The following is a 17,055-nucleotide window of genomic DNA, read 5'->3' as shown; positions in this document are numbered from 1 at the left end:
GTAGAAGCTGGCTATGTCCCAGTAGGGACGTTTTGCCACGAAGAAGAAACAAGAAATGATTATCTCCTGAATGCTGAATTTTGTTGTATGTCGACCTGGGAGGGAGAAACCAATACAAAATTTCTGTACGTTCTGTACGTTCTGTTCTGTACGTCATAGTGAGCCGAGATTCCGCTGTCACGAACTGTCACTGTAGCCCAGATTTCAAACATTTGACTAACATGAAAAAAGCGCGTAACTGATAAACACATTTTCGTATTTCTTCAAAAGAGATAAAAATCGAATGAAAATCAATTCATGCACATAACGCAAGTAATGTCACGTGAGCACCATTTAATCTGATTGAACATAAAGCATTGAAAAACGCATCGTTCTTCTTTTTCAATGAAAATGAATATTTAGTGCATATAAAACTGTGGCCTTTTTTCATGTTTGTCAGGAAAGATCGAATGTATTGCAATTTTAGGGAAAAATTTCCGTTTTACGGTTCAACGAAAAGCTACCGCAGCAATCACATCACTGATTTGCACTTGTTAATCATCAGTAGGCTTCAATGATACCTTGGATACCGTCTTGATGATTGTTGTTTGTTGTTTTTTTTTCCATAGTTGTTTCTTTCAAGCATACTATGATTGAATTGTTTGGTTCAATGATAGAATGATTTCGATGCCTGCGGTAGAACTTTGACAGCTACGGTAGAACTCTGCGGCTACCGCAAACCGGAAAGTTTTCTTAATAACCGTAATACACAACAAAAGGAAACTACCGATTTTCTCGAAGCCTGCCTTGATTGTTGTTGGCAAGCTGGAGTTATCTTGCAGTTCAAAATAACGTTGTCTTATATTTCGTGTGTAGTATCGGTGCCTCCCTCCCAGATGTCGATATCGACTTATCAGGGTCGATGGCCTAATTGTGATAATCAAAGTAGTCTGAGAGTATGACTTATGACATTTGATACCTGAAGAATTTTTGAAGTGACATTCCTTACTGAACCTTTGAAGAGTGAAGAACCTCAAGTCTTTCTTTTAGTTGAGCGGCCCACAACTTGAAGGTAATGGAATATTTTTCCAAATCAACCAAATGTCACCCTGTTATTCCGATTCCCTACTGATAATTTCCAATTCTAACACGCATTTTCTCTTTCCCTCCAAACTTTGCAGCAATCCACAACTGGCACGGCGATGTCACACACGGTCTGGCCCTGGACGTCGGCGATTGCGTCGAAATTCTCGAGGAAACGACGCACTGGTTCCGCGGCACATGCCCCCGGAAGCCCCGCAAGGTGGGCCTCTTTCCCAAGACGTACATCCACCTGAAAGACCTGGCCAAGGTGGACCCCGTCGTCGGCGAGTGCACGCTGGTGCTCCGCGAATGGTCCGAGATATGGAAGAAACTATTTGTGGTAAGTTGAGTAGCCGAGTCTCCGGTTTCCGGTGCCGGCCTTGTTTGGCACGCGCTCACTCATCGCGCCTCCAAAAAGGCATCGCTGTTCAAAATTGTATGCTAATCGCATTATGAAGCAAATCGCCCCTACCGGGAGAAGTAACTCTATTATGAACAGCGGTAGGGGTTGAAGCTGGGGAGTGATACGTGCTACCGATTGATAGTTTGATTGATTGATAGCCATTTAAATCGCACTCGTATACAAAACCCATTCACCATTAGAAATGACTGAGCAGCTGATTAATATTGCTTACTATGTTCCTTTTTCTTACCTTCCTCGCTGTTCTGCTAGGAACGAGAGGAATACAAATTCACCTCGCTGCGGAAGGTGATGCTGGCGCTGCTGGAAAGTCGCCGGGAACTGCTGAGCGCCACCCTGACCCAAGACCAGACGTACGATTTGCAGATGAAGGTGATCTCCAAGATTGACTGGGGCAATCGGTAAGTTGGTAATGCGAGTGAAAGGATGTGTGTACGTACGGTGGGATGTATGAGTGCGTGTGAACGATAAGGATGAATCAATCAATTCAAGCGTTTCCTAGAATTAGGGCGTAAGTAACATGATCAATTTCTCTTCATCTATCCTCGCTTCTGTGAATGAAGGTGAAAAGATAGAAGTCGATGAAGAGAAACCATGGTTATTCTTAAATTGTCGTTTTATTTCATTTTCTCATGGAATTCAATGTAAATTTTCCAAGAATCAACATATAACTCATGGTTACTCATGGTTTGGCTGTTACACATAATCGCAATAATAGGTACACCGGAAATAGGGTATTATTTGCTCTAGCTTCTATTTTTAAAGTGGGAAACAAAGTAATATTTTAGTAAACCTTTGGAACCACGTGGTTGATGGACAACCCCCAAGAAATTTGATTTAACGGTTGAAAGTTGTTCATAAATTTCATCAGAAACGCCTTTATCCATCAGATTTCTTACGCGTCACACACATCATTTTTAATTTCCATACAAAAAATTGTACTATGGGGGGAGGGGGGTCTACAAACGCAACCGTGTAATAGAAACATTCCTGATTCACACTCTGAAGGAAGAGTGAACAGCACTAGAAACATGAGATTCACATAGAATCAAGTGAACATGGTCAACCAAAGAACATTGAAAATCAGTTCATAACTTATAAGAAAAATCACTTTAGGAATTCTAAGAAATATCGCCTAATGAATTTAATGAATTATTAATTTTGATATGAGGTTAGTCATTCATTAGTTGTGGGTGTTCCTATAGTTGCAGTAGTGCCATCTAAACGATTCCATAGAATTAGCCCCAAATTTCCCAAGTTCGAATGGTCGACGTAACAACCAGCACGCAAAAACCTTGAAAGTCAGGAAATGCTAGGGAATTTTATATCCGATCTAGAAAATCAGGGAGAGTCAGGGAATTTTATTTGAGGTCAGGAAAATATTCATCAGAAACATTATCGTAATATTCAAGTTATTTCAGTATTATTGACTGCATGGGCGAAACTCAAAGTCTGACGTGCACCCTCAAGAATGAATTGCAAATGTGGAAATTTTACAGAAAGTATACCATTTTGTATAACTAAACTAAAAGTTCTGCAAAAAGGTTGTAAAAATCGTAGTCCTGCAAAAATGCAAACATAAAAACATAAAATGCCTGTCGTTTTTTGTCCTGACGATGCTTTTGAAATTGTTCGTAAAGCGTGACACTTGACGAAAGGTTTGATGTGAGAAAATTGTCGAGTTCAAAAAAGATTTGCGATAGACACTTTTTTTTTGGTTTACACGGCAATAAATTTCGCCCAAATCTTGCATTCATAAGTGATCATCCTTCTACCGAAATCACTTTAATCTTCCCAGGAATCTACCACGAATTTCACCAAAAACTTTAAAAGGAATCGCCCAAGTAACCAAATATCACTTTAATTCGCCCTGTGTGCTAATATAGTACTATTGTTAGGCTAACATGCCTTATATTAGCCGTATAATAGCCCTATAAGACCAAAAAATCGAATAAGAAAGCTAGCGGTTACTTGAGCAGTCTAAACATTTACAATAAAGACAAAGAAGCTTTTAATGCGCATGTTGAAAGTTTTACCAAAACGGTTGTCAGCTGGGACTCGCAGCAGAACAACAGAAGATAACCAACCGAAACTATCGTCTAGTCAGAAAGTCGATGGAAGAAATGAATGCGATGTATACTACATTGTTTTAAGCCACGAATGCACCGAATGGTGTAAAATGTCTCCAATAAAAAAAATAATTCACAGAAATCTTTCCAATAATTTTACAATAATCTTTAGTATCGTCTAAATATTGAGCTATTAACCAGATAAAAATTTCAAGAAGAATCTGCCAAAAAAGGTTCAAAGACTAAAAAAAATCTTATAAGGAATTCGCAATCTTTTTCAAAGATATGCCATAGATCTTTCAAGTAGTTCGTCAAGAGTTTTGCTCAAATTTCTCCATAGATCTTATAGATGATCTTTCAAAAATCTCTCTATGAATCCAATAAGGAGTGTATCGTAAAGTAGTCGCAAACATTCAAAACAGTCTAAAAAATAATAGGTTGAACCTACAAACAGTTTTTTGATCAGAAATGCTTTACAATGTATTTAAAAATTATGATGCGGTGGTATTGTTTCAATCAAGTGGCATTTTGTATGATAATTTTGCAAATTACTAACAGATTTTGATGAAAATCCTACATCTTACATGCACCCAACCAGAGCATGTAAGATTTCAATTCAATTATGCAGAAACTGTATAACCTTTGCATATACATAAATTGTAATGGTCGGTAATACTAGGTATTGGAAAAATTGGAGAAATAGAAGAATACAGGGAAATTTATGACCGTGCCGAGTTCGAGCTGCTTAGAAATAGTCTGGCGGCGTCATGATTACCATTACGCAGAGGCTTATCATAAAAATATTTTCCCATCACGGTCGAGATTCGAACCGAGAGTTCCAGTCTTACAACAAGCACATTGGTGTCGCTTGATGTTGCTACGTATTTTCCAAGTTGATATCAGCATTTGTGATGAAATGCTACGAGGAGGGAGGGAGTGTAAAAATCAGTGAAAAAATGCTACGTCATTTATGGATGGCCCCTAAGTAGTCAAGATCATGGGATATCTGCAAATCGAATCTTACATGCTCACATTTGGTGGCGCAATTCCGTGTCTAGAGGACCATCGTATGTCAGTTCTTGAACTAACGAACCACTTAGCCGAAGACGTCAACCCACTGACTAAGTAATATCATGGTGGTTCCGGGGAGAAAATGGTCTGAGTTTGAATCTGAGTCTGTGGATTATGTACACCATGGGTTGGTTTTAGTGGGTCGACGGTGATACGGCATCTCCACATTCCCTGGACACGTAGAATAAATCGCCGAATACTGTATAAAACACCGAATACGGACAGTAAACAACAAAAATAATGATTTTCCTGTGAAATTTACCATTTCACTGACAAAATTTGCGAAAACAAACAAATTTAACCTGTAAAATTCTAACGAACAGCCTGGTGACAGCATTGTTTTCATCACTCTTCTGTGAAAGCAGTTGACAGCCGTTCTGGCAGGCATGAAATTCTTTTCTTTTAATTTTTGCATACCATTAATATGTACTGAAAGCTAATTCAGAGGTAACAATATTTTTTTTGTTCTAAATTTCGTTCAACGGGTTTTGTTTGATGGGAAAATAGGTCTTACATTGATATTATTGAACTATCATGCATTTTCAGTATATCTCACATATTATTTCTATGTTTTCCAAATTTAAATATTTCATTTTTTTTATTTTCTTTTTTTACTTTTACATCTCCATTGCAGTAATCCTTAAGAAATGTATTCAGAAAAAAATCTTTAGAGGAATCCTTGAGCACTCGGAGAAACTATAAAAACAAAAGTATAAATGAGATCTTTCAGAAATCTTAAAATGAACATTTCTAGCAGGCAATTATAGAACTTCAAGTATTTTGTTAAGAGGAACTCGTGATAAAACTCACAAAGCAAATATATTTGTATTTTATTGACAGAATTTTGGAATGAATGTCCCTAGAATTCTTCAAAAAAAAATTTTTTTCAGGATTCATGAAGAAATTACTAGAAACATTAAACATTGAGGACTTTTCTATGCGAAAGTTTCTGAACGAATACGTGGTGGAATTATCGGCAGTATTCAAGGAAAATTTTCTGGGGGGGGGGGTCTGGTGAGCTTGCTCAGTTTTTGAACGAATCCCTGAATATATATCTATATAAATAAAAATGGAATGGTGTTTGTATGTCACGAAATGGCTTCCGAACGGGTCAACGGATTTGAATGATTATTTTTCCGTTTTGTTCGGGAAGTGTTCCAACGTGTTTGTGTGTATAAAAATCCCAGGATATTCACCGGGAAAGTCTGAGAAACGAGTGTGAACGGAACTGCTATTTTGTATGGGGCAATTCATAGCGTTTTTCAACAGCCTACTTGATGGCAGGACGAAGTTTGCCGGGACCACTAGTTTTTAATAAAAAAAAACATACAAAAATTTTCTAGACTTATCGTTTTCAAGAATTACTTGAAGAGCTTAATGAAAAGAATCATTAAAAACTTTCACAAGAAAAAATAATTCATAGTTGAATCCACTTTATATTCTGGAGAAATTACTTGGTGAAATTTGTGTACAAAGGCACAGTTGAATTAAAAAAAAATATAAAAAAAAACTATTGGAGAAATTCAAATTAGCGTGGCACGGTGACACACGAGTCTAATCTTTGAGTTTGATCTAGTATTTTTGAATGCAAAATCTAAATCAATAATTATTCAAGTTTTCATAGAAAATTTGAGTAGCAAGCTTGGTTCCAGTGGGAGCGTAAATGCAACAAAAATTAGAAAGAATTATGTATACAAATATTCAGCAATGACAAAATGTTGGTGTTAACATTAGCTTGTAGCTTATTCGATATCGATTTATGACTGTACTCAGTGATAGTGAAGGCTTGCATTGCTTTGATTTGGTTTAGTTGGATTTAGTTGGTATTTGAATCTTGGAAAATGTTTATTGCAGTTCATTGACCATGCTTTAGATCAACATTGTTTTGGAATATAATTGGAAAAATAAATGGGAGCCAAATAAAGTTACGTTATATCGAGGTAAAAATTACGTACTATCGAGTTACGTTATAAGGAGGTTCCGTTATGTCGAGGTTACGTTATATCGAGGTATGACTGTACATTGCTTGCAAATACTCTTAGGCCATTTTCAAAAGTATTTCATGAGTAAAATGATCGATTTATCTATGAAAAAAACTTATTTTATCACTATATTTTATAAAATATGTGCAAATTTTAATCAAAATCGAAGATGGTCGAGTTCTATGGCTGACCGATTTGACATGGAATTCGCTATTTGAAGTTTTGTGTTGACTCTAGAACAGTGCTGGGAATGGTAATAGTAGTAGGCTTGAATTTCGCGACAATCACGTGGCTTTCCCAGTACAGTAGTCCAAAAACGTGAATCTCATCAAGTAGCCTATGTTGGGATCTACCCCATTTGGCATAACGCCATTTGGCATAATGGTCATTTGGCATAATGGCCATTTGGCATAACAACCATTTGGCATAATTTGAAGAATACATTTCCACAAATTGTTATTCTCAATGTTGAACTCGATAAATACAATGTATGTCATCTTCTTAACAATATAATTAAATCTCTTCGGAGTTCCGACCGGTCCCTTCCAAGATACATTAATAGCTGTGAGTACTTATTCGTATCGTTTTATGATAGAGTAATATGCGAAGTATAAAATTTGGCACCATAGAGTGAGCTCGCATTAATCAATTTAATGATGCTCTTCTTGACCGCGGCGTGGGTGTCACGATTTTTTCGTAGCTGAAAACACAGTCACATGAAACTATTTAGTCTAGCCTTAAAATTAAATTGAAATTTATTTATATTTATTCATGAAGGCTTAATTTCTGCGCCAAGAACATACAATGTTCTAAATAAGGAAAGTCACAAAAATATGCTTTGCCTCAAATGCTATGAAAAACAGTTGATACACTTGTGGAGTTCAGAATTGAAGTGGGCAAGCGGGAGCCACACAAAGAACTTGACATTCTTCTCTGACGTTACTATAGGAGTGAGGCGTCGAAGTTGATCCATGCCTACTAGATCGTTTGATGTGCGATCCAATGCTACATTCTTCTAATGGACCAATGCACGAGTTCATTACTAAACGTTTGAACGGTGCCGTGTTATTCTAACCATAGGAACAAGTGAATTCGGCACCGCTCAAAACAAAGTTAGAAGCCAAGATCCATAACAATGTTTATTCAGTGCCATACAACACTGTTATTAATTCAGTAGGGTAATTCGCCTATTGTTGAACAGTACGTGTATTCCAAATGACGTGTTCTACAATTAGCGAGCATTTCAGGCATTCAAAAATTGACGAATTACTCTATTATAAATTCCACCTTCTTTCAAAAATAAGCTGTTCTTTTTAGTTTGCACCGTAACGAATCATAGGCACGGCAATATCGATGTTTATTTACATCGGGTTGCCTTGATATCGTGTTGATTAGAATTGCCCGGACTCTTGAAATTCCAGACACTGAACATAATGCACCCAAAAATATATTTTTTCAATTACATTTGAGAATGTATAAGAACATGGAATGTATAAGACGTCGCAATTATTGACAAAAAAAGACAAATAAGACAAAAAAAGTCTTCTTAATCTTTTTTTTCCTGGCCTCCTAGCATTTGAGTATATTTTACGAGTGGCGTGAGGTGAGAATCGTCGATTTCGTATAGCGATATGACAATTTTCGACTTGACTGAAGTGACTCTCCATTTGGTTTACACGATAGAAGCCATAAAATCTCGACACCCAGAGATGCAGCCACACACACCTTGGAACGTACATATTGAACCCATCAACTCATGGGCCAGGACCAACGGTTTTACTTCCCGAAGGAAGACGGGATCAGGAATTTCCGAAAGAAGATGGGATCAGGAATTTTTTGTCTTAGAAGATCACGACGGCGTCGACGGGCATAGATATCTGACCGACTGGGGTGAGAGGCAATCACACTTACAAATATACCACCGACACCGCTACGAAAAAAGTCGGATGTAAGTCCAAAAATAACACCGTGAAATAGGCTACTGCCCAGCTTTCGAAGTGTCCAGCATTTTGGTATAAAAGATAAGATTCGCTAAACTGCAAACTCAAAAGAACAGCTCATGTTTGAAAAAAGGTGAAGTTTACTAATCTAAAGTAATTAATATGCTTTAAAGCTTACTAATGATGTTGTATTTAACAAGTTATCCTTTATGTTTAGATCTCCATCTACACGATACCTTTTCAGCGATATGATCAACCTCACATGTGACTTAACGTTACGCCTCAAATATATAGGGTAGGTGTACCAATTATGGATGCAATATGTCAACAGTAGTGATAAAAATCAAGTTGTAACCGCGTTTCTAAAACGCAAACATGACTTGTTGGTGTCAATTACTAGTTTAAAGCCTTGCGAATCTGTTGATTTAAACAGTTTTAGTACTAAATTGATTTTAAGCTTCTAAAAATGGATTTTAAAAAGCGTTGTCTTTGTACCAATTATGGCAATAGCGTTCCTAGCATTCGACATAAAAGTGTACCAATTATGGACTATCGAATATTTGCACGAAATGAACTCAAACACAATGAAGAGCGAATGATAATGCAACGCTAATATGTAATGAAGATATCACTCATAAAATTTTCCAAAAATTTTGGGTTAAATAGATGTTAAATCAATTTTTTGCAATGGGTTCATGGGAGAAAATTAATTTTCGAAAAAGAAGTCAAAATGTAGTGTAAATGCAAATTATGATACAAAACAGCATTAATGATCTCACATTACCTTTTTAGTGCCAATTTTTAACGATAAAAGAGGGAAAATTCAAAAATCGAGTGTCGCTGAAAATCCCTCTCTACCATGAAATTAGCATCTTCCGCCTGCGAACGTTTTCGAAGGTGTGATTGAAATCTTAGTAATTGAGTACAAAACATGAAGATAATGCCTTACCGAACCGTCCCGTCGTGGAAGTCACCCGCGAAATAGCTTTACTTCTTTTATTTCACTGATCAAAAAATGTAAACAAACCGCCTCCAGAGTATTGCCATAATTGGGCTCTCATACACTCTTTGTACCAGTTATCGACATAGTGGAAATAACACGATTTCCAACTTTAAACAGTAGAATTTATTGCATACCAGCTAAATTTATTCATTTGTTCTCACTAGGCAACATACATTCATCGGTTGAAACAGTTTATCAGGATGAAAACATATCGTCCCCTTAATGCTACAACTAGATAACTCGAAAATCAAAATTTTGAGATGTGCAACTTTGAAAGTATGACCGTTTAACAAGGTGATTGTTAATCGCAGAGATTATGATTGAAAAATAATCTTTAACTTGTATATTTTGAATCACACGCTTAAGACCTGTGGATATTTTGCAGATCTAATTAAGAAAAATGTTTTGACATATTGAAGTCAAAAATTTCAAATTTAGAGTTATCTAGTTGTAGCATCAAGGGGACGATATATTTCGTAACGGAGGTCCATTAGCCAACTGCTAAGAAGGTGACATATGGGGATTTTTTTTATTATCGTACAAATTGGGCCGAAGGGTCTCAGATTTTCATGAAACTTTTTCCACAGGCAGGGCTCATGGATATATGAATAAAAAAAAATTGAGAAAAATTCAGGGTCGCCTATTTTTCCGGAAAACTCAGGTGGAAATTTTTTGTTTTCCCTTGACACTACTTACTTTGAAAAATCATAACTCAAGAACGAAGCATCGTAGAAACAAGGTTTTTATATGAAAATTTAAGCAAATTTTCTCAAAAATCCAAAAAAAATATGAACTGGAAAAAGTTTTCCACAAAATTTTCCACCGTTGGGAAAATTCGTAAAGAAAAGCCGGAAAAACTATGCCCGAACTCGTGGAAAATTTTCAAAAAAATATTTTCGAGAAGGTAATTTTATAAGCTTTAATCACTGAAATTTTTGGGATGCACTTTTTTTTCGTTTTTGAGTTATGGCCAATTTTGTGAGAAATGTCCAGATGTGCCATATAAGACTTTTCTTTGAAAAATCATAACTCAAGAACAAAACATTGTAGAAACAAAGTTTTTACATGAAAATTTAAGCAAATTTTCTCAGAAATCCAAAAAAAATATGAACTGGAAAAAGTTTTCCACAAAATTTTCCACCGTTAGGGAAATTCATAAAGAAAAGCTGGAAAATCTATGCCCGAACTCGCGGAAAATTTATATTAAAATATTTTTGAGAAGGAAACTTTATAAACTTCAATTCCAGTAACTTTTAGGATGTACTTTTTTTTGTTCCTGAGTTATGGCCAATTTTGTAAAAAATGCAAAGATTTGCCATACATGCCTTTTCGTTTAAAAATCATGACTCAAGACTCATCATGACTTGTCGAACCGGTAATGGAGCACTTCACGCGAATTTTCATCTTTTCCGTAATCCATCGAACTCCATTCGAATTAAACTTACTGATGAGGCCTTGGCTGATCGATCGTAGATTTGTCCTTACTGATTTGTGGCCGTCCAGTCCGAAGGGGTTACAACATAAAGAATTGTATTCGTAATATTGAACTTTGTCCATTTCAACAGCTTCGGGAAACTTTTTTCACTTTCCAAAAATTAATAACGAGGAATATACAGCTGATAGACAACGCTTGCACTTTCTCACTGCTCTTTATTAGTTTTTGGTAAACTTATGAGCCATTTCAACGCTTTAAACTTGAATTGGTAAATGCCTATTTGTCATATTGTCTACCCATTTATTTAACTGTCAATTTTGTAGTTACCTAACAGGAAAAAATTGCCTACATTCTGATTGAAGAAAACTTTGTTTCTATGTAGTTTAGTTCTTAAGAAATTTTGTTTATGAACTTATAAATTTGTAAATATGTGGTTCAAACAGCTCATCCTAGCAATATTTGATCATGTTTTAGGAACGAAAAATGAGCGTATTGAAAAATATTGTAGGATTGGATCTTATTGATCGCTCTTTTCAAATATACTTTGTTCGAAAGCTGGAATAGCTAACCGGGTTTTCATTATTTGTTTTCATAAACAGTGAAAAATGTCCTGGGAAACTGATTCCATTTAAAAAATTTCATATTTTTGAGATAATTTGAATCCGGTTCGACAAGTCATGATGAGTCTTGAGTCATGATTTTTAAACGAAAAGGCATGTATGGCAAATCTTTGCATTTTTTACAAAATTGACCATAGATCAGGAACTAAAGAAAAGTACATCCTAAAAGTTACCAGAATTGAAGTTTATAAAGTTTCTTTCTTAAAAATATTTTATTAAAAAATTTCCGCAAGTTCGGGCATAGATTTTCCAGCTTTTCTTTATGAATTTCCCCAACGGTGGAAAATTTTGTGGAAAACTTTTTCCAGTGCATATTTTTTTTGGATTTCTGAGAAAATTTGCTTAAATTTTCATATAAAAACTTTGTTTCTACAATGTTTCGTTCTTGAGTTATGATTTTTCAAAGAAAAGTCTTATATGGCACATCTGGACATTTTTCACAAAATTGGCCATAACTCAAAAACGAAAAAAAAGTGCATTCCAAAAATTTCAGTGATTAAAGCTTATAAAATTACCTTCTCGAAAATATTTTTTTGAAAATTTTCCACGAGTTCGGGCATAGTTTTTCCGGCTTTTCTTTACGAATTTTCCCAACGGTGGAAAATTTTGTGGAAAACTTTTTCCAGTTCATATTTTTTTTGGATTTTTGAGAAAATTTGCTTAAATTTTCATATAAAAACTTTGTTTCTACGATGCTTCGTTCTTGAGTTATGATTTTTCAAAGTAAGTAGTGTCAAGGGAAAACAAAAAATTTCCACCTGAGTTTTCCGGAAAAATAGGCTACCCTGAATTTTTCTCAATTGTTTTTTATTCATATATCCATGAGCCCTGCCTGTGGAAAAAGTTTCATGAAAATCTGAGACCCTTCGGCCCAAACCCGTACGGTAATAAAAAAAAATCCCCATATATGTGAGGCAAAATTTTCAAATCTTCATTTTTCGAAGTTTATTGCACGAATGTTCTTTTCAAGGTTTCGTTACCATCAAAAACAAATAGTTTAATCATTCCTGTGAATATAAGCCATTATAGTCTAGTGGAACAATAAGAAAAATCTCTTTTTGTTCCCACTATTGCCATAATTGGAACTATAGCCATAATTGGTACTTCTACCCAACTTTGAAACTTTTTTCAATTCGAGAATAGCTCAATTTGGAATATCCCTTCAATACACTTTTCAAAAAAGGAACGAGTCTATTTTAAATTGATTCCTTGTACTTCACATTATCTTCTCTGGACTAACATGATCAATATTTTCCCTTTAACTCTACTCGTCTTAGACAAACATTTCAAGCATTAAATGAACGCTTTGAAATGTGAAAGAAAAATAATATATTTGTTTAAATTATGCCAAATGGCCGTTATGCCAAATGGCTATTATGCCAAATGGCCATTATGCCAAATGGCATTATGCCAAACGGCATTATGCCAAATGGCTTTATGCCAAATGGGGTAGAGCCCCTATGTTGGGTGCATGAATTTTCTAAATCGTTAGTATCATTGAAGGCTCTAAATGCGGGAAATGCAGCGGGAAATAGAACATTTTTCTACCGCAATTTTGGGTTGCCCTTAGCAACGAGTGTTTTGCAATTTTCAAGGCTCTTTGCCTACAGCAGCGATAGACGTGAGTTTCACTGGCTTCGCTGACTGCGATTGGCTTTGTTTGGCTACTGTAGAATGAATTTCAGATTTTTCCCAACCCTGCCCTAGAACCGTTTTTGTAAATTAGGCGGAAGCTCCATTCGTTATTCTACTTATCAAAGACTTTGTTATTTTCACCGAAAATTGTCTTAAAACTTTAAATTGCTGGTTTACTCTAATCGACAATGACCCAAAGTCCGTACCCACGGTTTTGAGCTGTGAGATTTTTTCTTTCTTACTACAAACACCATCAGAGTAGACTGGGCAAATATTCAAGTTTAACAAAAGTTTTTTTTTTATAATTTTTGATCAAAATTAAGAGTGTATTTGCATGCATACATCACTTTATGGTTAGTAAAAAGTATTCCTGTCACGACAGTAGCGATATTTTGTGTTTCATTCAGCGAACTACTGCCGAACACTAGTTTCAAATTCTGGCGCCACCGTTCAAGACTATCAATTCAACTTTTGGCACAAATTTTCTCAAAAAAAATGTAGCAAAAATGTTTTAAATCCACTGCGCGGCATTTATTTCTTTTCAATTGTTATAATTTTTCTGGAAATTTTGATTATTCCACTAAAGTCGAACTTTCGCCCCATCTTACTCTAAGTAAATTATCTCCGCCATACAATGTGGTTCCTGCTACTGCAAACGTTAATTTGCTCGACGCGATAAGAAATGCGCCTTTGGGTATGCAACTATTCTGCTCTCAAATTTGACAGCTCTTCTGGTGGCTGATGTGAGTGCGATGAAAATCTCGAAGTAGATCAAACACGGAAGGCTGTTAGATTTTATAAAATACAGTCAACACTCCTTAACTCGATATTGAAGGAACCATCGAGTTAGGGAGGTATCGAGTTACAGAACACAAAACCGGTGCAACTGTGATCCAAGAGACCTTCGAGTTAGCCATGAAAACCAACTTTCAATATGGTTTTCTAAATTCACATCGATGCACGAAATATCGAGTGAGGGAGAGCTGACTGTAGTAAAAAAATGTCCGTTTAATTTTACACTTAGAGTAAATATTGCCTATGAAAGCCTAGGTTAGTGATGATTAAACTATGGGCCTCCGCATAATTTTGTGCGGCTCACGAGACTGCTTGAAATTTGAGTGCGATATGGCTCACGCGATTGTTTGAAGCAAGGTTGATATTTCGCGTCTCCTTATTACATTTTTAAACCATAACCAGATTTTCTGTGATGTTCCTACACATGAGCAGATCTAATGTTAAGTCTTGACAATTTCTTGAAAGTTCTGAGTAGCTCTGAGAACGCATTCCTCCAAACTCGTGATTTCTCGGAGACAGGTTTTGATGTTTGATGTATTCTAAAACTTACGGGAAGAACATCATATTTTTGATTCTATATTAGCTTACTCATAGCATTGAAGTTCTTCTACAGTTGAAGATAGACCTTAATTTGAAAAAAGAGCGTTGAGAAGACTCCAGGGATATCTTCATGACAATGTTTCTTATCTCCTGGATTACACAGACAGTATTCTGGGACCAAATATTTTCTCCAGGGTAACTCTGAAATGTATTTTAGTCGATATATATGACGTTTGAAATCATGCTAAGTTGATGAATATTTCATCGGTATAGGATGTTTCAAACACTTGATTGTACCTCTGTTGCAATTAAAAAAAAAGCTTCTTATGAAAATTATTTGAATTATTTTTCCCATGCCTTGCGACCCGCGCCATGTTTTGAAAGTGGCCCGCATAGTCAGATAGGCAGAGGACCCCTGATATAGACGTATCAGTTTGGACACAAGGCGCACAAATATTCTAATAACTACTGAAAGGCCAAAAATCAGCATTTTTTAGAACGCTTCGTCAATTTGGGATCAATTTCGGCACCAGCAAAAACTCACATCACACTCTTATAAAAATGATATTTATTTCCTCTAAATTTCGATCTTATCACAATAAAATTTCTCCTTATTTTGCAAGTTTGAGATTAACTGAGATAGTTGTTGTTCGGAAGCAGTTGGTTGGCACCGGCTGACGGTGCCTGCAACTGGTATGCAAGGAATTCTCGTTTCTGTTGTCGACAACATTGATGGAATTTCAGTAAATGTCTTTTTCTGTTTGTGTGTTCAGACAAAATTGAACGAAAGTTGTAAAGATGGAATAAGAAAAAAAAAAGAGAAATCGGTTTCTACTTACTAGCAAAAAAATGTGTGACCACTTCTAAAAAAAGGTTGCTTCTTCCCTTTCACTTAGCTCTAATGAGATGAAACTTTTCCGTTCGGCTTTCTATACGTGTTATCGTTATGTTCTCCACTCAGTAAAATTAGTTCACGACGCTATAAGGCAGCTTTTTCCGTTTTTAAAATTGTTCTATCTACTAAAACAAGACAATGGGAAAGAAAGGATAATGCTACGGGGCATCTTCGAAGGGCGGTAGGAAAACGATGGGTTATGTGTTAAAATTTGGGAGATTTTTTTCTCTTTTCCGTGTGTAGATTGATAAATGCGCGTTTGTTTCCTAAAATGAACTACTTTGAGCACTACTGTCGTTTTTCGATTGTAAACATTGTTGCACTTGGATGTGTTGCACGTGTTGCGCTCTCACTCTAGGTTTTCGATCTCTCTTCCTCTCTGTTGCTTCTAATTGTTTAATCTAGCCTATTGTGTGTTAGTTGGATTGTGTGTATTTGATTGTCTCTTACGATTTATGGCAATTCGTTTTACTCTCTTGTATATAGTTTAAAAAGTATTGTGTATCTTTCGAAACAGTGCTTCCGGCGATTGTCTTTTATCGGTGCTAACGCTTACTATCACGATTGACGTTTGGAATAATACTAAATGCGCACGTATTTTTTTGTTTCAGTGTAAAATCCTAGAAAATAGATTTTTGATTGATTGATTGAATAGATACACGCTAAAATTTAAAGTAGTATTCGAGGGTTGAATTCCTGGAGTTTGTTAAATTACAGTTTCACTTTCTAAATAGAGACAGTCTTGTCATTTTCAAAGATTTCTCAATTGACATCTAAAATTTTGACAGAAATCGCACGTAAAATGCTCCGCATACTTGTCTAAAATCCTACCGATTAAAATACAAATATTCATGTATAGTTAGCTCCTCTGAAGTTTGAATTCTATCTGGGAACCGCAAAAAATTCGGCTCCCTCCGTATATTAAAACAAACAAAAAAATTGCTCTCGCTTTCCTTCTCTTTCTCGCACTACTCAGACAAGACACTTCCCTTTCACACACTCATCCGCATTGCCGAGTACTGCCTTCTCTGTCTTAATCTTCCTGTTTGCCTCGGGAATGTAGTATAGCGTCCTATCTAAAGCAATCTCTGGACTAACATGATCAATATTTTCCCTTTAACTCTACTCGTCTTAGACAAACATTTCAAGCATTAAATGAACGCTTTGAAATGTGAAAGAAAAATAATATATTTGTTTAAATTATGCCAAATGGCCGTTATGCCAAATGGCTATTATGCCAAATGGCCATTATGCCAAATGGCATTATGCCAAACGGCATTATGCCAAATGGCTTTATGCCAAATGGGGTAGAGCCCCTATGTTGGGTGCATGAATTTTCTAAATCGTTAGTATCATTGAAGGCTCTAAATGCGGGAAATGCAGCGGGAAATAGAACATTTTTCTACCGCAATTTTGGGTTGCCCTTAGCAACGAGTGTTTTGCAATTTTCAAGGCTCTTTGCCTACAGCAGCGATAGACGTGAGTTTCACTGGCTTCGCTGACTGCGATTGGCTTTGTTTGGCTACTGTAGAATGAATTTCAGATTTTTCCCAACCCTGCCCTAGAACCGTTTTTGTAAATTAGGCG

The 17,055-nt window shown here is 36.0% G+C and overlaps 1 protein-coding gene across 2 annotated transcripts in view; it reads left to right on the top strand.

The window, feature by feature from the left end:
* Nucleotides 1-17,055, top strand: part of LOC5574615 (dedicator of cytokinesis protein 3) — a 311,576-nt gene that overhangs the window by 76,990 nt on the left and 217,531 nt on the right. For both annotated transcript variants that reach the window (XM_021857667.1, XM_021857669.1), the window contains 2 exons: nt 1,161-1,402; nt 1,736-1,884. In XM_021857667.1, the coding sequence (XP_021713359.1) occupies nt 1,161-1,402; nt 1,736-1,884 (391 nt within the window). The remainder of the gene's footprint in view (nt 1-1,160; nt 1,403-1,735; nt 1,885-17,055) is intronic.

This window comes from Aedes aegypti, chromosome 1, assembly GCF_002204515.2.
Source record: "Aedes aegypti strain LVP_AGWG chromosome 1, AaegL5.0 Primary Assembly, whole genome shotgun sequence".
Lineage (NCBI taxonomy): Eukaryota > Metazoa > Arthropoda > Insecta > Diptera > Culicidae > Aedes > Aedes aegypti.
Note: the sequence above shows the minus strand (reverse complement) of the source record. Positions and strands in the feature narration are given on the sequence as shown.